The 23171-nt window shown below is 39.7% G+C and overlaps 1 protein-coding gene across 3 annotated transcripts; it reads left to right on the top strand.

The window, feature by feature from the left end:
* The first annotated feature begins 224 nt into the window (after positions 1-224).
* On the top strand, positions 225-22890 carry LOC138209756 (signal transducer and activator of transcription 5B-like). Of its 3 annotated transcripts, XR_011179197.1 has the most exons (20): positions 225-395; positions 999-1130; positions 8096-8252; positions 10128-10217; positions 10801-10978; positions 11579-11709; positions 12297-12448; positions 12695-12850; positions 14499-14678; positions 14917-15004; positions 15596-15718; positions 16509-16601; positions 17738-17944; positions 18369-18463; positions 18699-18841; positions 19450-19605; positions 19814-19865; positions 20397-20504; positions 21717-22526; positions 22561-22890. XR_011179197.1 is itself a non-coding variant. In XM_069168528.1 (19 exons), exons 2-19 carry the CDS (start codon positions 1003-1005, stop codon positions 21838-21840), a joined length of 2361 nt encoding a protein of 786 aa, XP_069024629.1. In that variant the 5' UTR covers positions 225-395; positions 999-1002; the 3' UTR covers positions 21841-22890. The 3 variants fall into 3 exon arrangements, 2 of the variants coding, with proteins under 2 accessions (XP_069024629.1, XP_069024630.1); XM_069168528.1 differs by having other exon boundaries at positions 21717-22890; XM_069168529.1 differs by lacking the exons at positions 19814-19865; positions 20397-20504; positions 21717-22526; positions 22561-22890 and having other exon boundaries at positions 19166-19539.
* The last annotated feature ends 281 nt before the right edge of the window (positions 22891-23171 follow it).

The following is a 23171-nucleotide window of genomic DNA, read 5'->3' as shown; positions in this document are numbered from 1 at the left end:
AGATGTCTCCGCACCCAAGATCTAAACGTACACATGAATGAAATGAATTTCATTCATGTTCTGACGTCATTAGTCACTGAAGACACTCCAACAATAACACACAGCAAAGACTGATCAATAAACTGATAGTAAACACGTCAACTGATATTAAACACGTCACTGTGGTTTAATGACACTTTTATTTTGACATGTGAAACCGGAAGCTATCAGAAATAGTCGTAATAGTTGTGCTGCTGGTCAACAACAACAGCAGCAACAGCTGCTTTGAAAGTAACGTTTATGAGCGATGTGACCTCGGTGTCGGTCACCTGTGTGAGGTGAGGACCGTGAGGATCGTGAGGACCGGAGGACCGTGAGGACCGGAGGACCGGAGGACCGCTGCAGTCCGTTCAGAGGTGAGGAAACTCGGAGGGAAGTTTGACTGCTGCTCCTAACTTCCTCCGTGTTAGCTTCTACGCTAGCTCACCTTCAGCTAACCTGACGCCCAAAGTCCCAAACGGAACACAAGTCCGACAACAGCTTTCTCAGCATGTTGTTGAGCAGCACGGACACATTTACAGGTTACTAACAGCTCTCTCCAGCCGGAAGTATGCAAATACACTAATGTTAGCAAGCTAAGCTATCAGTTAAATGTATTGTACCCCCTCCCCACCTCCACCCTCCACCCTCCACCAGCTGATTCAGACCAGAACACCGCGGACTGGGTCGGATCAGGAGGTTCCGTCCAAATGGATCATCAGCGGATCATTAAAAGAGATTAATAAACTTCTGAATTTTTCTCAAAGAAGTTTTCAGCTGTAGTCTGATAGTGACCACAGTTCTCCTGCTCCTCCTCCACCTGCTCCTCCCTTTCCTCCTCGTCCTCCTTTTCCTCCTCCATCCACCTCCTTCTCTTCCTCCCTCTCATCCTCCTCCTGCTCCTATTTCTCCTTTGCCTTCTTCTCCTCCTATTCCTCCCCCTCCTTCTCCTCCTCCTCCATCCCCTCCTCCTGCTCCAGCACCATGTCCATGTGGATCCAGGCCCAGCAGCTCCAGGGGGAGTCTCTCCACCAGATGCAGGCTCTGTACGGGCATCACTTCCCCATCGAGGTGCGACACTACCTGGCCCAGTGGATTGAGAGCCAACTCTGGTATTGAAAGAACTTTGTGTTGAGTTTTGTATCAGTGTAACAACAATACTGAGCAGCACACACCGCAGTGTTCACAATGACCTGCAGGTAAACCAACATGCACACAAACATGACAACCTTCATAGTAGCAGGGTGATCATCTGTTGAGATGTACTGTGAGTGTTAGTCAGTGAGCAGGAGAGGAGAACATAACGTCTAACATAACAGAACATAAGAATATAATATTATAATAAGAATATAACATCAAACATAACAATATGATAAGAATATAACATCTAACATAACACAATATAATAAGAATATAACATCTAACATAACAATATAATAAGAATATAGCATCTAACATAACATAACAAAAGAATATAATATTCTAATAAGAATATAACATCTAACATAACACAATATAATAAGAATATAGCATCTAACATAACAGAACATAAGAATATAATATTATAATAAGAATATAACATCTAACATAACACAATATGATAAGAATATAGCATCTAACATAACAGAACACAAGAATATAATATTATAATAAGAATATAACATCTAACATAACACAATATGATAAGAATATAACATCTAACAACACAATATGATAAGAATATAACATCTAACAACACAATATAATAAGAATATAACATCTAACATAACAATATGATAAGAATATAACATCTAACAACACAATATAATAAGAATATAACATCTAACAACACAATATGATAAGAATATAACATCTAACAACACAATATAATAAGAATATAACATCTAACATAACAATATGATAAGAATATAACATCTAACATAACACAATATAATAAGAATATAACATCTAACGTAACAATATGATAAGAATATAACATCTAACATAACACAATATAATAAGAATATAACATCTAACATAACACAATATAATAAGAATATAACATCTAACATAACACAATATAATAAGAATATAACATCTAACATAACAATATAATAAGAATATAACATCTAACATAACACAATATAATAAGAATATAACATCTAATATAACAATATGATAAGAATATAACATCTAACATAACACAATATGATAAGAATATAACATCTAACATAACGATATGATAAGAATATAACATCTAACATAACACAATATAATAAGAATATAACATCTAACATAACACAATATGATAAGAATATAACATCTAACATAACAATATGATAAGAATATAACATCTAACAACACAATATAATAAGAATATAACATCTAACATAACAATATGATAAGAATATAACATCTAACAACACAATATAATAAGAATATAACATCTAACAACACAATATGATAAGAATATAACATCTAACAACACAATATAATAAGAATATAACATCTAACATAACAATATGATAAGAATATAACATCTAACATAACACAATATAATAAGAATATAACATCTAACATAACAATATAATAAGAATATAACATCTAACATAACACAATATGATAAGAATATAACATCTAACATAACACAATATAATAAGAATATAACATCTAACATAACAATATAATAAGAATATAACATCTAACATAACACAATATAATAAGAATATAACATCTAATATAACAATATGATAAGAATATAACATCTAACATAACACAATATGATAAGAATATAACATCTAACATAACAATATAATAAGAATATAACATCTAACATAACACAATATGATAAGAATATAGCATCTAACATAACACAATATAATAAGAATATCACATCTAACAACAATTTAATAAGAATATAACATCTAACATAACACAATATAATAAGAATATAACATCTAACATAACAATATAATAAGAATATAACATCTAACATAACAGTATAATAAGAATATGACATCTAACATAACAATATGGTAATAATATAACATCTAACATAACACAATATGATAAGAATATAACATCTAACAACAATTTAATAAGAATATAACATCTAACATAACGATATGATAAGAATATAACATCTAACATAACACAATATAATAAGAATATCACATCTAACAACAATTTAATAAGAATATAACATCTAACATAACACAATATAATAAGAATATAACATCTAACATAACAATATAATAAGAATATAACATCTAACATAACAATTTAATAAGAATATAACATCTAACGTAACGATATGATAAGAATATAACATCTAACATAACACAATATAATAAGAATATAACATCGAACATAATATAATAAGAATATAACATCTAACATAACAATTTAATAAGAATATAACATCTAATGTAACGATATGATAAGAATATAACATCTAACATAACACAATATAATAAGAATATAACATCGAACATAATATAATAAGAATATGACATCTAACATAACAATATGATAAGAATATAACATCTAACATAACACAATATAATGAGAATATAACATCTAACACAACAAAAGAATATAATATAATAAGATTATAACATCTAACAGCACAATATAATAAGGATATAACATCGAACATAACAATATAATAAGAATATATCATCTAAAATACATTACATAAGAATATAATATTATAATAAGAATATAACATCTAACAACACAATATAATAAGAATATAACATCTAACAACACAATATAATAAGAATATAACATCGAACATAACACACTATAATAAGAATATAACATCTAAAATAATGCAATAAGAATATAACATCTAACATAACACAATATAATTAGAATATAACATCTAACATAGCAATATAATAAGAATATAACATCTAACAATATAATATTATAATAAGAATATAACATCTAACATAACAGTATCATAAGAATATGACATCTAACATAACAATATGGTAATAATATAACATCTAACATAACACAATATAATAAGAATATAACATCTAACAACAATTTAATAAGAATATAACATCTAACATAACGATATGATAAGAATATAACATCTAACATAACACAATATAATAAGAATATCACATCTAACAACAATTTAATAAGAATATAACATCTAACATAACACAATATAATAAGAATATAACATCTAACATAACAATTTAATAAGAATGTAACATCTAACGTAACGATTTGATAAGAATATAACATCTAACATAACACAATATAATAAGAATATAACATCTAACATAACACAATATAATAAGAATATAACATCTAACATAACAAAAGAATATAATATAATAAGAATATAACATCTAACATAACGATATGATAAGAATATAACATCTAACATAACACAATATAATAACAATATAACATCTAACATAACAATATAATAAGAATATAACATCTAACATAACAATTTAATAAGAATATAACATCTAACGTAACGATATGATAAGAATATAACATCTAACATAACACAATATAATAAGAATATAACATCGAACATAATATAATAAGAATATAACATCTAACATAACAATTTAATAAGAATATAACATCTAACGTAACGATATGATAAGAATATAACATCTAACATAACACAATATAATAAGAATATAACATCGAACATAATATAATAAGAATATGACATCTAACATAACAATATGATAAGAATATAACATCTAACATAACACAATATAATGAGAATATAACATCTAACACAACAAAAGAATATAATATAATAAGATTATAACATCTAACAGCACAATATAATAAGGATATAACATCTAACATAACAATATAATAAGAATATATCATCTAAAATACATTACATAAGAATATAATATTATAATAAGAATATAACATCTAACAACACAATATAATAAGAATATAACATCTAACATAACACACTATAATAAGAATATAACATCTAAAATAATGCAATAAGAATATAACATCTAACATAACACAATATAATTAGAATATAACATCTAACATAACACAATATAATTAGAATATAACATCTAACATAGCAATATAATAAGAATATAACATCTAACAATATAATATTATAATAAGAATATAACATCTAGCATAACACAATATAATAAGAATATGACATCTAACATAACACAATATAATAAGAATATAACATCTAACATAATATAATAAGAATATGACATCTAACATAACAATATGATAAGAATATAACATCTAACATAACACAATATAATTAGAATATAACATCTAACATAACAATATAATAAGAATATAACATCTAACAATATAATAAGAATATAATATTATAATAAGAATATAACATCTAACATAACACAATATAATAAGAATATAACATCTAACATCACACAATATATTAATAATATAACCTCTTACGTAACACAATATAAGAATATAACATCTAACATAACACAATATAACATCTAACATAACAATATAATAAGAATATAATATTATAAGAGTATAACATCTAACAACACAATATAATAAGAATATAACATTCTAATAAGAATATAACATCTAACATAACAATATAATAAGAATATAACATCCAGCCTAACATAATATAATAAGAATATAATATTATAATAAAAATATAACATCTAACATAACGCAGTACAATAAAAATATAACATCTAACATAACACAATATAATAAGAATATAAAATTCTAATAAGAATATAACATCTAACATACCACAATATAATAATAATAATATTATAATGATAATATTACATCTAACATAACAATATAATAAGAATATATTATAATAAGAAAATAACACAAAATAATATATAGCAGTGAGGTTAAACTGAGGAGTGAACACACCTGGCCGACAGTTCTCATGAATACGACTGTTAGTTTCGTCCCACACAGAGAACAAACATATGACATGTGAGTGATTTCATCACGATATCATCAGTTACATCAACATGATGAATTCAACGTACTGGACTGAACAGTTAACAGAAGGGTAACAGAAGCCATGATAAACCTGCTGTTTAAATTGTGAATGTCTATGGTTGTGTGAACATGTTCAGCCACCCTCTGCATTACATATTTGGTGCATTTTTGAACTGAAAAGATTCAATAAAAATCCCTGCAGCCACCCAGTCCAGCAGGACATGAATTGAATTGAATGTAAAACACTTATGATCTAAAACTCAGAATCAATTGAAGCAACCTCACATCAACCAGAGACCTTTCTGTCTGCTGCTGCCGTTATTACATCAAATATTTCACGTTTACCTTTACTCATGTATTTCTATTTCATTTTTCGACTTACCTTTTTCATTTCTAGCTTTTCTATGCCTTTTTAAAAAAATCTTTTTTACGTTGCTTTTACATTTGCTGCACAAATACCTAAATAATATAGTAACATCTTGAAAATAATGGTGGAATAACATTACATAGCAGTGGGCTACGTTTTTGAAATGTCTTCAGTTATTTTACAAATTGTTGCTTAATATATATATATATATACACACACACACACACACACACACATATGTGCAACCCTGTTTCCAAAAAAGTTGAGACACTGTGTAAAATGAAAATAAAAACAAAACAGAATACAATGATTTGTAAATCATGTAAACCCATATTTAATTGAAAATAGACCAAAGACAGCACCTGGTGAAACAACTGACAACTAATGACGTTACCATGGCAGCAGATCAGGAACATGATTGGGTATAAAAGATGATTTCAGAGAGGCAGAGTCTCTCAGCAGTGAAGATGGGGAGGTTCACCACTCTGAAAGACTGTGTTGGAAAATAGTTCAACAATCTAAGAATAATGTTCCTCAACATAAAACTACAAAGAATTAGTGGATTTCATCGTCTACGGTTCATAATATCATTAAAAGATTCAGAGAATCTGGAGAAATCTCTGAACACAAGGGACAAGGCTGGAAACCAATATTGGATGGTGGTGATCTTCGGGCCCTCAGGCAGCACTGCATTAAAAACACACTATTCTGGAGTGGAAATCACTGCATGGGCTCAGGAACACTTGTGAAAACCATCGTCTGTGAACACAGTTCATCGCTGCGTCCACAAATGCAGGTTAAAACTCTCCAAAGAAGAAACCAGATAGAAACATGATCCAGAAACACCGCCGCCTTCTCTGGACCGAGATCATTGAAGATGGACTGAGGTGAAGTGGACAAGTGTCCTGAGGTCTGATGGATCACAATCTGAGATTCTGTTTGGAAATCATGGACGCTGCATCCTCCAGGTTAAAGAGGAGAGGGACCATCCAGCTGGTTATCAGCTCAGTTCTAAAGCCAGCATCTGTGATGGTACAAGGATGCATTAGTGCACATGGCATGGGTAGCTTGAACATCTGGAAGGAAGCATTAATGCTGAATGATATATTCAGGTTTTGGAGCAACATATGCTGCCATCCAGACAACGTCTCTTTCAGGGAAGGTCTTGTTTATTTCAGCAGAACAACGTCCAACCACATTCTGCACGTATTCCAACAGCATGGTTCTCTAGTAGAAGAGTCCGCTGATAAACTGGCCTCCTGCAGTCCAGACCTGTCAATCATTGAAAACATCTGGAGCATCAGGACATGAACAATACAACAAAGGAGACCCTGAACTGCTGAGCAGCTGAAATCCTCTATCAGGCAAGAATGGGACCACATTTCACTTTCAAAACTCCAGAAACTGGTCTCCTCAGTTCCCAAACATTTATAGAGTGTTGTTAAAAGAACAGGTGATGCAGCTCAGTGGTGAACATGAACCTGTCCCAATGTTTTGGAGACGTGTTGCTGACAATAAATTCAACATGAGCAGATGTTTTTTTTTAAACAATAACATTTGTCAGTGGTTATTTGTATTTTACACCATGTCCAATTCTTTTGGAAGCAGGGTTGTATACACAGTTTATTAATTTCTAGTGAAGCTGCTGAGAGATGAGCGTGAACTGCAGCTGATGCTGGTAAAGCTGTGTGGTCATGACCTTGGCTGTGGATACGTTAAACATCCAAACACGTGTGTGTCCTTTCTCAGGGATTCAGTGGAGTTGGACAACCCAGCGGAAGAGACCAAAGCAAAGTGTCTGCTGGACAACCTGGTGGGTGAGCTGCAGAGGAAAGCCCAGCTTCAGGGAGGAGAGGACGGCTTCCTGCTCAAGATCAAGCTCGGTCACTACGCCAACCAGCTCAAGGTACGAATTGACGACTGAAGGTACGAGATCACTACCGAAGGTACGAGTTCTCTACCGAAGAGCGTGTCCACAGACCACTACACTAACACCACACTAACACTACACCAACACCACACCACACCAACACTACACCAACACTACACTAACACCACACTAACACTACACCAACACCACACTAACACCACACCACACCAACACTACACCAACACTACAATAACACCCCACCAACACTACCCCAACACTACCCCAACACCACACTAACACCACACCAACACTACACCAACACTACACTAACACCACACTAACACTACACCAACACCACACCACACCAACACTACAATAACACCCCACCAACACTACCCCAACACTACACCAACACCACGCCAACACTACACCAACACTATGCCAACACCACACTAACACTACACAAACACCACTAACACCACACCAACACCACACCAACACTACACCAACACCACACCAACATCACACTAACACTACACCACACCAACACCAACACTACACCAACATCACACTAACACAACACCAACACCACACCAACACCACACCAACACTACACCAACATCATACTAACACCACACCAACACCACACCAACATCACACTACACCAACACTACACCAACACCACACCAACACCACACCAACACTACACTAACATCACACCAACACCAACACCACACCAACACTACACCATCACACTAACACCACACTAACACCACACCAACACTACACCAACACTACACTAACACCAACACCACACCAACACCACACCAACATCACACTAACACTACACCAACACCACACCAACACTACACCAGCACCACACCAACACCAACACCACACCAACACTACACCAACACAACACCACACCAACACTACACCAACACCACACCAGCACCACACCACACCAACACCACACCAACATCACACTAACACCACACCAACACTACACCAACACCACACCAACACTACACCAACATCACACTAACACTACACCAACACCACACCAACATCACACTAACACCACACCAACATCACACTAACACTACACCAACACCACACCAACACTACACCAACACCACACCAACACCACACCAACACCACACCAACATCACACTTAACACTACACCAACACCACAGCAACACTACACCAACATCACACTAACACCACACCAACACCACACTAACACTACACCAACACCACACCAACACCACACCAACATCACACTAACACTACACCAACATCACACTAACACCACACCAACACCACACCAACACTACACCAACATCACACTAACACTACACCAACACCACACCAACACTACACCAACATCACACTAACACCACACCACACCAACACTACCTCTACACCAACACCACGCCAACACTACACCAACATCACCAACACCACACCAACACTACACCAACATCACACTAACACTACACCAACATCACACTAACACTACACCAACACCACACCAACACCACACCAACATCACACCAACACCACACCAACACTACACCAACATCACCAACACCACACCAACACTACACCAACATCACACTAACACTACACTAACACCACACCAACACCACACTGACCCAACCTGATCTGAACCTCCTCAGTGTTTACAGACATGCTCTTAGAAAACCCTGTGAACTCCTAACACGTGTTGTCAGAGATAGCTGGGCTGTGGTTAGTGATGAATTCTACAAATAGATACTCAGGGAACATCAGCTTGTAGTTACCAGGAGGGTTTTTACTGCTAAGATACAGTAGCCTGTTCCAGTTTGATGACAGCACAACTCTGTGTCTCTGTGTCCCTGTGTCCCTGTATCTCTGTGTCTCTGCAGAGTACGTATGACCGTTGTCCTGTGGAGCTGGTGCGCTGCATTAAACACATCCTACAGTCGGAGCAGAGGCTGGTTCAACAAGCTACTAATGTAAGTGAATACACTCAGCAGGTGGGGCCGGGGTTAACGTGCATATGTGTCGAAACTCAGCAGGTGGGGGCGGGGTCAACATGCATACCTGTGGACACTCAGCAGGTGGGGGCGGGGTTAACATGCATAGTTGTGGACACTCAGCAGGTGGGGGCGGGGTTAACATGCATACATGTGGACATTCACCAGGTGGGGGCGGGGTTAACCTGTACACGTGTGGACAGTCACCAGGTGGGGGCGGGGTTAACATGCATACCTGTGGACACTCAGCAGGTGGGGGCAGGGTTAACATGCATAGTTGTAGACACTCAGCAGGTGGGGGCGGGGTTAACATGCATACGTGTGGACACTCAGCAGGTGGGGGCGGGGTTAACCTGTACACGTGTGGACACTCACTAGGTGGGGGCGGGGTTAACATGTACACGTGTGGACAGTCACCAGGTGGGGGCGGGGTTAACATGTACAGGTGTGGACACTCACCAGGTGGGGGCGGGGTTTACACCCCACCGGACATGTGTCAGATCAGTGTGTTTACATGCAGACTGAAGGGGGACATGTGAACCTGTGGATGTCCTCTGTGTAGGCCAGCTGTGGTGGGGGGGGACAGGCCATGGACACCCTGTCCCAGAGACACCAGCAGATCAACCAGACCTTCGAGGAGCTCCGCCTGGATACACAGGAAACGGAGAACGAGCTGAGGAAGCTGCAGCACAGCCAGGAGTACTTCATCATCCAGTACCAGGAGAACCTGCGCATCCAGGGTGAGGACAGAGAAAGACAGACAGACAGACACAGAAAGACAGAGACAGACAGAGAGATGGACGGACAGTTGGACAGAGACAGAGAGAGACAGACAGACAGACATACAGAGAGAGAGACACAGACAGACAGAGAAAGACAGGCAGACAGAGAGAGACAGACAGACAGAGAGAGACAGGTCGACAGAGAGAGAGACAGACAGACATACAGAGAGAGAGACACAGACAGACAGAGAAAGACAGACAGACTGACAGAGAGAGAGCGAGACAGATAGACAAAGAGAGAGAGATAGAGAGAGACTGACAGACAGACAGACATACAGAGAGAGAAGGCAGACAGAGAGAGAGAGAGAGAGAGAGAGAGATAGACAGACAGACAGAGAGACAGGCAGAGATATAGAGACAGACAGAGAGACAGACAGAGACAGAGCACTCTGAAGGAAAAGTGATCAGAAACAGGCAGAATCAATGAAAGGGCAGTCACTCAGCCTCTTTAATGATCTGACTGGATCACTGATCATCTCAGTCATTGGTTAAAACCTTCCAGTCACCTGGTCTACAGGTGAGCAGCTTGTTTGTGACGTCCATCCTCTGCTTCATCAGCCCAGCTGAGCAGCTTGTCGTCGCTGCCTCCAGCTGAGCGCAGCCAGCGGGAGACCAGCCTGCAGAGCAAGAGGTCCACAGTGGAGGCCTGGCTCACCAGGGAGGCCGGCACCCTGCAGAAATACAGGCTTGTATGCAGACACACACACACCGTCCAGGATCAGCTGTTGGCCCCTTCCACGAACACAAGATCCTCCCTGCTGTGTTTCTAATTCCAGTTTAAAAATGGACCCGCACCTCTCCATAGTTCTACTAGTGGTCCTTTAAATCATCTGCTCCTGCTTCGACCGAGTAAACTCCATGTAAACGGACTTCTGCCTGAACTTTACAGGAACTGCAGTACTTTATTCTCAGGATACACCACGCCGGTAGTTTATTCTCAGACTGCACCATGCCGGTAGTTTATTGTCAGAATACACCACGCTGGTAGTTTATTTTCAGAATAGGAGCATTACAATCAACAACCTCAAAAACGGGTGAGAGTAAAGAGGTAGAACCGTAACAGCAGACAGGTAGTTTAGAGGATGTCTAACAATACAGAGGACACTCATCAGAGTCACTTTAACTCTGTGACATGATGACATCACACACGTTCAATAGAAGATAATAGATTTAATGTGATGTGAGTCAGCAGCATCTGTCTGAACCCTCATTGTGTGTTCATATAGAGAGTTTTACACATCCAGATGTTTCTCAGCATGCAAATGTGTGTTTGCAGGACTTGTCTGAGCGGCACCAGAAGACGCTACGCCTGCTGAGGAACCAGCAGACGCTGATTCTGGACGAGGAGCTCATCCAGTGGAAGAGGAGGCAGCAGCTGGCTGGAAATGGGGGTCCCCATGAGGGGGGGCTGGATGTTCTTCAGTCCTGGTATGTTCTGGACCTGTTAATGAACCAGTTCAGTGGGCCCATGACGTCACATGACGTCATTTTATGTCACATGACAGACTGCAGACTTTATTCAACAGCAGGATTTCCTGTATTTGAGAGGAAAGTTTGTAGAGACTTTTCTTTCCATGAAGTCATTCAGTTTCATCAAACAAATGTATAACGTACATGAATACACTGTCAGCTTCAGCACTGGTGATATGTCCACCACCTGTCCCTGTGCTCCAGGTGTGAGAAGCTGGCTGACCTGATCTGGCAGAACCGGCAGCAGATCCGGCGCTGTGAGCACCTGACCCAGCAGCTTCCTCTGCCGGGCCCCATGGAGGAGCTGCTGAGCAAACTGGACACAGACATCACTGACATCATCTCCGCCCTGGTTACCAGGTGACACGTATTTATTTTTACTGTTCACTTCATGTTCACTGATGGTTACAGCGTGTTACATGTGTTCATGTTGTCTGATAGACGTTCTTATGAACAAGTCCTGACACATATTCAGAAACAAGACGTTCATAAAAAAGAATCTTTATGAAAACTACTATTTTTTTGGTTTTAGTCCCAGTAACACGTGAAAGAGCAACAGAAGGGCTGTGAATACCAGCAGCTCTTATCTACTACTCACTGTGGTCATTACAGTTTTCAGTTACAACAACCCTTAGAGGAATAAGGTTTTTAACAAACACTGGAGACGATCCGAGGGGCACTGGATGACCTACAGCAGAATTATTTCTGGGGTTTTTTCTGGAGGTACAAACAAATCTGTTGAGGCCATTTTAGAATCATCTTTGTAGTAGAAAGCAACAATTCAATAATCTTTTTCCACACTTTCTTTGCTCCATATATCTATATGTATGTGTTCGTGTACATTTATGTACAACCTAACCCTTTCCAAAAATGTTGGAACACTGTAAAAAAAATTAATAAAAAAAGAATGCAATGATTTGCAAGTCATGTAAACCCACATTTAATTGCAGATAGACTAAAGACAACAAATGTTGAAACGAGAAATGTTATTGTTTTATAGAAATATATGCTTATTTTGAATTTAATGGTTGAATAAAAATTGGGATGGTAATGTTCACCACTGAGCTGCATCACCTCTTCCTTTAACAACACTGTAAAAATTTGGAAACTGAGGAGTCCAGTTTCTGGAGTTTTGGAAGTAAAATGTGGTCCCATTCTTGCCTGATTTAGTAATGATCTCGGGTCCAGAGAAGAGATTCAGAGATTTCTCCAGATTCTCTGAATCTTTTAATGATATTATGAACCGTAGACGATGAAATCCACTAATTCTTTGTAGTTTTACGTTGAGGAACATTATTCTTAGATTGTTGAACTATTTTCCAACACAGTCTTTCAGAGTGGTGAACCTCTCCCCATCTTCACTGCTGAGAGACTCTGCCTCTCTGAAATCATCTTTTTATACACAATCATGTTACTGATCTGTTGCAATGGTAACATAATTAGTTGTCAGATGTTCCACCAGGTGTTTTTATTTTTTTAGCGTAACAGAACTTTTTCAGTCTTTTGTTGATACTGTCCCCACTTTCTTGAGACGTGTTGCTGCATCAAATTCAAAATAAACACTTATTTTACATTTAAAAAAAAAAAGTCTCAGTTTCAACATTTAATGTTCTTTGGTCTATTTTCAATTAAATGAGTTTACATGATTTGTAATTCATTGCATTCGGTTTTTATTTACATTTTACACAATGTCACTACCGTTTTGGAAATGGGGTTGTGTATGTGTGTATATATTTATGTATATATACTGTATGTCTGTCTATGATCTTTATTCTGGAGAGAGATATGTATATATACATTTGTATGTACACACAGACAGCAGTGACAGCTGTGTGTGTGTGTGTGTGTGTGTGTGTGTGTGTGTGTGTGTGTGTGTGTGTGTGTGTGTGTGTGGATGATTTCAGCAGCTCTGTGAGAGAATCTTTTCTGTCTCCACTGACTGAGCTCATGTCACATGATCACTGTCATCATCACATGACAGTATGTTGACCCCTCCTCTTCTCCTCAGCACCTTCATCATAGAAAAGCAGCCCCCTCAGGTTTTAAAGACTCAGACCAAGTTTGCAGCCACAGTGCGTCTTCTGGTGGGCGGGAAGCTCAACGTGCACATGAACCCACCTCAGGTCAAAGCTGTCATTGTGAGCGAGCAGCAGGCCAAAGCTCTGCTGAAAAACGAGAGCACACACAGGTGAGGAGCACCTGCACACAGACATGTCCAGTTCAGAACTTACAGCAGGTTCTGTGTTGGACATCAAAAGACAGCTCATTGGTTAATGGGCAGGTGCCACACAGTTTGTTTTAAAGCTGTTTCCATGAACATGTGAGAATAAAAGATTTAAAAAAGGACCCGTTCTTTGTTGAAGTTGTCCCAGGTACAGTCACAGAATGTCTCAGCCCCTTTCTGTCTGTTTCTTTGGCCTGGTTAGTGAAAGCAGTGGTGAAATCCTAAACAACAACTGTGTGATGGAGTATCACCAGGCCACCGGCACCCTCAGCGCACACTTCAGAAACATGGTAAGCTCTTTTTACACCATCCTGCCATTTAAAAAGGTCTACTTTAATTAAAGCATTTGTGTTGTAGGAACTGTAAATGTGGTCCACAGGAAGCTTTATTTTAAATACAAAAGCTTTCTGACCAATCTGGTTGTTGGTTTCTATAAACAAACCTCCAGGAGGTGTGGAGGGCCTCAGGGTTCACTTCTGGATCCTGTTTTATTCTGCAAGTATCTGCTGCTGGACCAGATTATGCTCTTTATATTTTATATTAATTTATATATGATACTCATTATATAATATACTCATTATATATTATACTCATTATATTTTATATTCATTTATATATTATACTCATATAATATACTCATTATATATTATACTCATTATATAATATAGTCACTATATATTATACTCATATATTATACTCATAATATATTATATTCATTATGTATTATACTCATTATATATTATACTCATATATTATACTCATTATATAATATACTCTATATATTATACTCATTATATAATATACTCATTATATATTATACTCATTATATTGTGTGTGTGTGTGTGTGTGTGTGTGTGTGTGTGTGTGTGTGTGTGTGTCAGTCCCTGAAGCGGATCAAGCGTTCGGATCGTCGAGGTGCTGAGTCGGTGACGGAGGAGAAGTTCACGGTTCTGTTTGAGTCCCAGTTCAGTGTCGGAGGCAACGAGCTGGTGTTCCACGTCAAAGTAATCCCACTTCGTGGTTCTTCTTGTTTCCTGGTGAACAGTCTGCTGACTGAACACAACAGTTATTAGTTTTGGTCTTGCACTTTGGGTTTTGATTTCAGGTTTTAACCTTTAATTTTAATGTCAGTTTTCTTTTGGAGGATGAATCATTTCAGTTTAGTCTTTATTTCGTTTTTTACTCCGAGGTTAGGTGTCAGGAGAAGGAACTCTGTGCTGCTCTCAGAGCGATCCTCAGGTCGACTTAAAAAGTACTTCTTCTCTTTCAGATTCTTCTTCTTCTTCTTCTTCTTCTTCTTCCAGCTTGTTCTTCTTCTTTTTCTTTCAGCTTGTTCTTCTTCTTTTTCTTGTTCCTGTTCTTTTTGTTGTTGTTTTTGTTGTTCTTCTTCTTCTTCTTTCAGCTTGTTCTTCTTCTCTGGAGTTTTATGGCAGCCAGCATTTTGAATTGCTGCCACCTTGTGGAACTCTTTTGTTACTGCGTCATCCTTTGTGTGCATCTGGTGTCAAACAGACAAAGTGGTTCTGGACTCACAGTGTGAAAAGATGGACCTGCAGTTTATGTTTTATAGTTCGTTGTACTTTTTGTTTGTGTTTTTGAAAATGGTCCTTTTTGTTTCAGTTGAAATGTTTGTTGCTGTTTTTAGTTTTAGTTTTTGTAAGTGTAGTATCTCTGCTGTACAGTCAGCTTCACCTCTGGCTTTGTCATAATTTTGAATGTTAAAAAAGTAGTAATAATTGGTCCTGGAAGAGTCCTGAAGACTCTGTGCTCTTCTGTCCTGTCTGTGACCTGCAGACCTTATCTCTGCCGGTGGTTGTGATTGTGCACGGCAGTCAGGACAACAACGCCACGGCAACAGTCCTGTGGGACAACGCCTTCGCTGAGCCGGTGAGTTGGCAGTCTGTCTCCACAAATCACCTGGTCAGGTGGAGACGAACATCACGGATCGATGACACAGGGACACACTCCACCATGTTACACAACCACTCACACACTCCACCAGTCACACACACAACCAATCACACACACAACCAGTCACAGACTACCAGTCACACACAACCACATACACAATCACACACACAACCAGTCACACACAACCAGACACACACAACCAGTCACATACACAACCAGTTACACACCACAAGTCACACACACAACAAGACACACACACACACCACCAGTCACACACAACCAGTCACACACACAACCAGACACACACACACCACCAGTCACACACAACCAGTCACACACACAACCAGTCACACACAACCAGACACACACACCACCAGTCACACACCACTAGTCACACACAACCAGACACACACACACAACCAGTCACACACCACAAGTCACACAACCATTCACACACTCAGATTAATCTGACAATAGAAACAGTCCCCAGCATACTGTTGGATAAAATCTGAGGTGGGCAGCTGTTTGATGAAAATGTTGAGTAGGAACCAGTGGAGCTTAGTCCTACAGAAAAAAATCCACACATAAACGCACAGGATTTAAAAAGATTGAACCAACAAAGGTTTGTTTCTGTTTTTCTTTAAAGAAATGACTAAAACTGTTTAATAAAAAGAGCGGTGACAGAAATGATGGATGAACAGTTCACAGGTATACTGTCATGGATGTGTTGACCATCAGAAACCTCTAACATCAGACATAGTGTTGCAGTCTGTTAGTGTGTGTGACACCTTTCACAGCTTAATGTCCTGTATGGACTGCTCCCAGTCCTGGCTGTTTATACATCACACTGTGGCCGTGTTTCAGTCCATGCAGTGGCCCATGCAGTGGCCCACACATACCAGTGTGCCCTTTAATGTATGTATCTGTTTCCATGATACTGACTGTGTTGTCTGTATCCATTCTGATATATATACTCCATGTTCCCACTGATCTTCCTGTGTGAGCTGCTTGCTTTGACATTGAAGAGCCCTGCGCTGTTGTGTGATTTAATAAAAAAGATGGAAACCTATAACCTGACAGTCAGTGAGCTCCTCCTGTCTGTGTGCTCTCAGGGCAGAGTGCCCTTCATCGTTCCTGACAAGGTGCTGTGGCCTCAGCTGTGCGAGGCCCTTGATATGAAGTACAAAGCAGAGATGCACAGTGGGCGAGGCCTGTCAGAGGATAACCTGGTCTTCCTGGCACAGAAGGCATTCACAAGCAGCAGCAGTAATGCTGGGGAGTATCGCAACATGACCATCTCCTGGGCCCAGTTCAACCGGGTGAGTCCACTGTTACAGTTCATTGTTACAATGCAACACGCGATGAAGTTACGGTTCACTGTTACACCACAACACGCTGTTCGGTTACACTGTTCAGTGTTACAATTCACTGTTACACTTCATTGTTACACTGCAACACACGGTGAGACTGACTGCCACCATTCACCTCACCTGAAAGTCATTAACTCAACATTTAATGAAGCTACAGTATGGACACCTGTTTATCCACAGGAGCGACCTCACACACAGACACACACAGTCTCACACACACACACCCTCACCCACACACACAAACCCTCCCACCAGTCCTCATCCATCCTGCTGCAGGTGTATCTCACCAGGTTATCATGGTTATTTGAACCACTCTGGGCGGTTCAGGTGACCTCATGTCAACATACTGATGCAGTGTGTTTGATTTGTACAGGAGAGCCTACCTGGACGCAGCTTCACCTTCTGGCAGTGGTTTGATGGAGTTGTAGAACTGATGAAGAAACACCTGAAGCCCCACTGGAGTGATGGGTAATATTCAGTCTGTATCAGGATGAGGACAGTTACTTAATAGTTAATACATACATACATACTGTATCACTGTGGAGGATGAGGACAGGTTAATAGAGGCTCCAGGAAAACAGAGTCCAATGTTTGAACTCTGACAACAGCCAGCAGGTATGGTTGGCTCTGTTGGAGCTGTGATCAGTTGTGTGTGTGTGTGTGTGTGTGTGGGTGTGTGGGTGTGGGTGTGTGGGTGTTATAGGGCTATTCTGGGCTTTGTCAACAAGCAGCAGGCCCAGGACATGCTGCTGTCCAAACCAAACGGCACCTTCCTACTGCGTTTCAGCGACTCTGAGATTGGAGGCATCACTATTGCCTGGGTGGCGGAAAACCCCAACAAACTAGGTACACACTGTTCTACTGGTGAAACCCTTCTACAACTGAATCCATCCATCCAGTCCAGGAGGAACCTGTTGGTACTTTAAGAGCTCATTAAAACATGAAGAAGAAAAGACGATCAGTACTCTGATGTAAACCTGCAGTCTTCAGTCTTCCAGAGTGAAGCTCAGAAAATAAAAAAGATCGTCATTTCTTCTACAAAGATTATTGTAAAACATCCTCAGAGTTCTTGGTTAAGCTAACGGTTGTCTCATTATTCTTTCATATGTCCAGTGTTGTAATCAGTCTGTAATCAGTCAAACTGGTTTAAGCATTAATGCTTCCTTCCAGATGTTCAAGCTACCCATGCCATGTGCACTAATGCATCCTGTACCATCACAAAGGCTGGCTTTAGAACTGAGCTGATAACAAGCTGGATGGTCCCTCTCCTCTTTAACCTGGAGGATGCAGCGTCCATGATTTCCAAACAGAATCTCAGATTGTGATCCATCAGACCTCAGGACAGTTGTCCACTTCACCTCAGTCCATCTTCAATGATCTCGGTCCAGAGAAGGCGGCGGTGTTTCTGGATCATGTTTCTATCTGGTTTCTTCTTCGATGTTTCCTCGTCGTAGGTGAGAGGCTGGTCTGGAATCTGTTGCCGTACACCAGCAAGGACTTCTCTATCCGCTCCCTGGCTGACCGCATTAGTGACCTGAACCATCTTCTGTTTCTGTATCCGGACCGGCCCAAAGACGACGTCTTCTCCAAGTACTACACCCCCCCACTGTGTAGGTATCAGCGTCACTGTTGTGCTCTTCACTCTCTCACTTGTAAACACCATGTTTACCTCAGGTAAATAAAAACATGTTGTCAAACTGAGTGTACTTTCACACATGCTGTGGAGCTCTCCCAGGTTGAAGAAGGATCAGATGGTGAGGTTAACATTAGGCTGGTATAGATGAAGGGACATTTTACATGTGTCTCTCTCTCTTGCAGCCAAAGCGGTGGATGGATACGTGAAACCACAGATCAAACAAGTAGTGCCAGAGTAAGTTGTTCTTCTACAGGTGGATGAGGAGGAGGAGTTACAGGTGGAGGAGGAGGAGTCAGGTTGGAGGAACTGAGCTGACTCCACATTTAAAGGAGCAGCGTTCAGGAGGAGAACAAAGCCTAGTGATGCTGCAGCACTTCATCAGGATCATAATTTATTTTTAATTTTAATGTATTATTTATTTATTTTAATGGTCACCTTGGTGACTGTAGTCTGTGGTTCTGTGTTCTGGTTCTACTGAGGGGGGTTCCTAATATTCTGCCAACATTGCAATGGGAGGATGTTTGGAGGACTGAAAGGGACAAAGTTAGACAACACGCCATGAACATAACTATGGGATGTCTTGAAGCATACAGGATGTGTTGTTGTTATGGTTACCATCCGTGTCGTGTGTATTTGAGTTTCCTGATGTACAGTTCTGACTGAGACTACCAGCCAATCAGAAACGAGTGTTTTACATTGTATGAAGTGTCACCATTGTGAGATGAGGCCGACGTTATGATGATAAGTGTCTCATGTCTGTGGCAGATTCACCACCCCGAACCCTGAACCCAGCGCTGGACCTGCTGCCTTCATGGACCAGACCGCCTCCCCTTCTGTGGGCCACCCGGGCAGCTTCAGTGTCTACCCCCCCATGTAAGACCCTCCCCCTTTATATTCATTCATTCAGATCAAACGGTCACACACCACACTGTACTGATTTCACGTTATATCACTTCTTACTCAGATCAAACCTTTAATATTAATTCTTACTCAGATCAAACCCTGGAGCTCCACACTGAACTGATTTCCTTTCATATTAGTCAACCTTGTGAAGGCAGGCTTCTTCTCTGTAAAGGTTCCCCATGTTTCTCTCAGCACTGTGTGAAATGTACATGTGAGTGAATCATATACAGAGATGTAAATGAGCTGTGACGGGTAGAGGGACCAAAGTGTCTGTCTGAAGAAAGTAAAAGAAACAGTGCTGGAAACATTTCTGTTTACCCTGATGCTTTAATAACAGCTCTAAAACTCTCCATGAGGTCCTCACGTGCTGCTTTTATTTTTAAGGCGTTCCCACAAGAGCACTTGTTGCTGCGCGTCCTTCACTTTGCACTCCGACTCTCAAACATCTGAGCTGGGTCAGGTGGTGGTGATGGAGGTGAGGTCATGTGATGCAGCTCCATCACAGAGCCTGCAGGTGTTCCAGTCCTAATGATGAAAAGCAGGTCGGATGTCCTGTGGATCACATGGTTTGGTCTCATCAGACCAAAGTCCGGATGTCTCCTGGTCCGATGTCTACCTCCTTCATTGTTTGGACTCTTCTTCATTGTCTTCCTCAGTCATGGTCTCTCTGCAGCAGCTCCACCCTGAAGTTCTGACTGTTCATGTGTCTGCTTCCTTTAACCAAATCATTGATGTAGTTCTGATCTGAGCTGCTGTCAGCAGCAGCGAGACCTCCTGATCTTCCTGTGGTGGTCCTCAGGAGACCGGTTCCTCCCAGACCTCCTGGTCTTCCTGTGGTGGTCCTCAGGAGACCGGTTCCTCCCAGACCTCCCGGTCTTCCTGTGGTGGTCCTCAGGAGACCGGTTCCTCCCAGACCTCCCGGTCTTCCTGTGGTGGTCCTCAGGAGACCGGTTCCTCCCAGACCTCCTGGTCTTCCTTTGGTGGTCCTCAGTTGTACATGCATGAACAGTTTGAACTTATGAAGAAACATGTCCTGTGTTGTAGACGTTCATGTGACTGATGTTTCAGTGTTGAGGTTTATTCAGATGTGTGTATAATCTGTCCTCACGCATACTAACATGTTGTATGACACTGGTTCTCCTGTGAGGCTCCTTTATGCAGCTCTGTCTCCGTCTCCATCAGGACTGACACCATGTTGGATCCAGATGTGGACTTTAACCTGGAGGACACCATGGATGTGGCTCGTCATGTGGAGGAGCTGCTGCGCCGGCCGTTGGTCAATCAGTGGAGCAGCCAGCAGTCCTGAACCTGCAGCTCCCATCAGGTCTCCTCCATCTCTAAATCTCCACACCTGTATCTCCCACTGGACTCCACCCAGGACAGGTCCTCCACCCAGGACAGGTCAGCTCCTCTGGAAGGCCCAATCACAAGAGGAGAATATGTCCGGTGATCAGTCGTCCTCAATATGACTAAGTCTCTCTTTAGAGACAGTAAACGTGTCTTCACAGAAGCTTCATGTCCTCTCATCCTACTGTGAGGACATGAGACGTCCTCGTGTCTTTTCCTCCCAAAGTTATCACTTAAAGAGCTCACAGACTTCATCTCTTCTGTATTACAGAGAACATCTGTTAAATCCTTTTTATAGTTGTGTAGAAAATCCGGACTTAAAGTGAGACTATGTAACTTCACCTGAATGTGTTCATTGGGCCACCGGTGCACCTAAAGCAGGTGTGTGTGTGGGCAGACATTTCCTTTGAATGAATACTACAGACATATTTCTGACCTCCCCTGAACGCAGCATCATTAGACTGAAGGGATTTTAGAAGAGCCAACTTTTGGGCCGTGTTTACACTTTCAGGCACCACGAGTGGTTTAGCTGCATTCTGCAGGCTAACGGCTAACATTAAACGAGCAGAGTGAGTAAGTGGGGGAGCGACAGGGAGCAGGTACACTGTAGGTACACTGAAGGATACACTGCAGGGTACACTGTAGGTACACTGTAGGTACACTGAAGGATACACTGCAGGGTACACTGTAGGTACACTGTAGGTACACTGAAGGATACACTGCAGGGTACACTGTAGGTACACTGTAGGTACACTGAAGGATACACTGCAGGGTACACTGTAAGGTACACTGTAGGTACACTGCAGGTATACAGTGTACTCTTTGGTCTTTCAGAAGTTACATAGTCGAGCTTTAAGTTTTTATAATATAATCTAATATGTTATATGTTCTGTCTTTTCCTCTGCTGTCTCTGATGTTGTTGGACCACACTGCCTTACAGCACAGTGATGTCATGAAAGCAATAACTGGTCATTGATTGGAAGTGTTTTATAAAAGTTTAAAATACAAATATTTCAGTTCAGTCTGCTGTTTGAATGATGTTCATCTGGAAATATAGTGAAGTACTTTATTAATGTAGTACTTTATTACTAGAGTACTGTGTGTGTGTGTGTGTGTGTGTGTATGTGTAGACGTGGCAGTCACATATATGTGACTGCCACGTCTACACACATGTATATATATACATATATATATATATATATATATATATATATATATATATATATGTATATACACATACACTGCTCCAAAAAATAAAGGGACCACTTAAACAAGTCAATGTAACTCCAA

This window comes from Embiotoca jacksoni, unplaced genomic scaffold, assembly GCF_022577435.1.
Source record: "Embiotoca jacksoni isolate LCO1_2020_lvr unplaced genomic scaffold, fEmbJac1.0.p SCAF_40, whole genome shotgun sequence".
NCBI lineage: Eukaryota > Metazoa > Chordata > Actinopteri > Embiotocidae > Embiotoca > Embiotoca jacksoni.
Note: the sequence above shows the minus strand (reverse complement) of the source record. Positions and strands in the feature narration are given on the sequence as shown.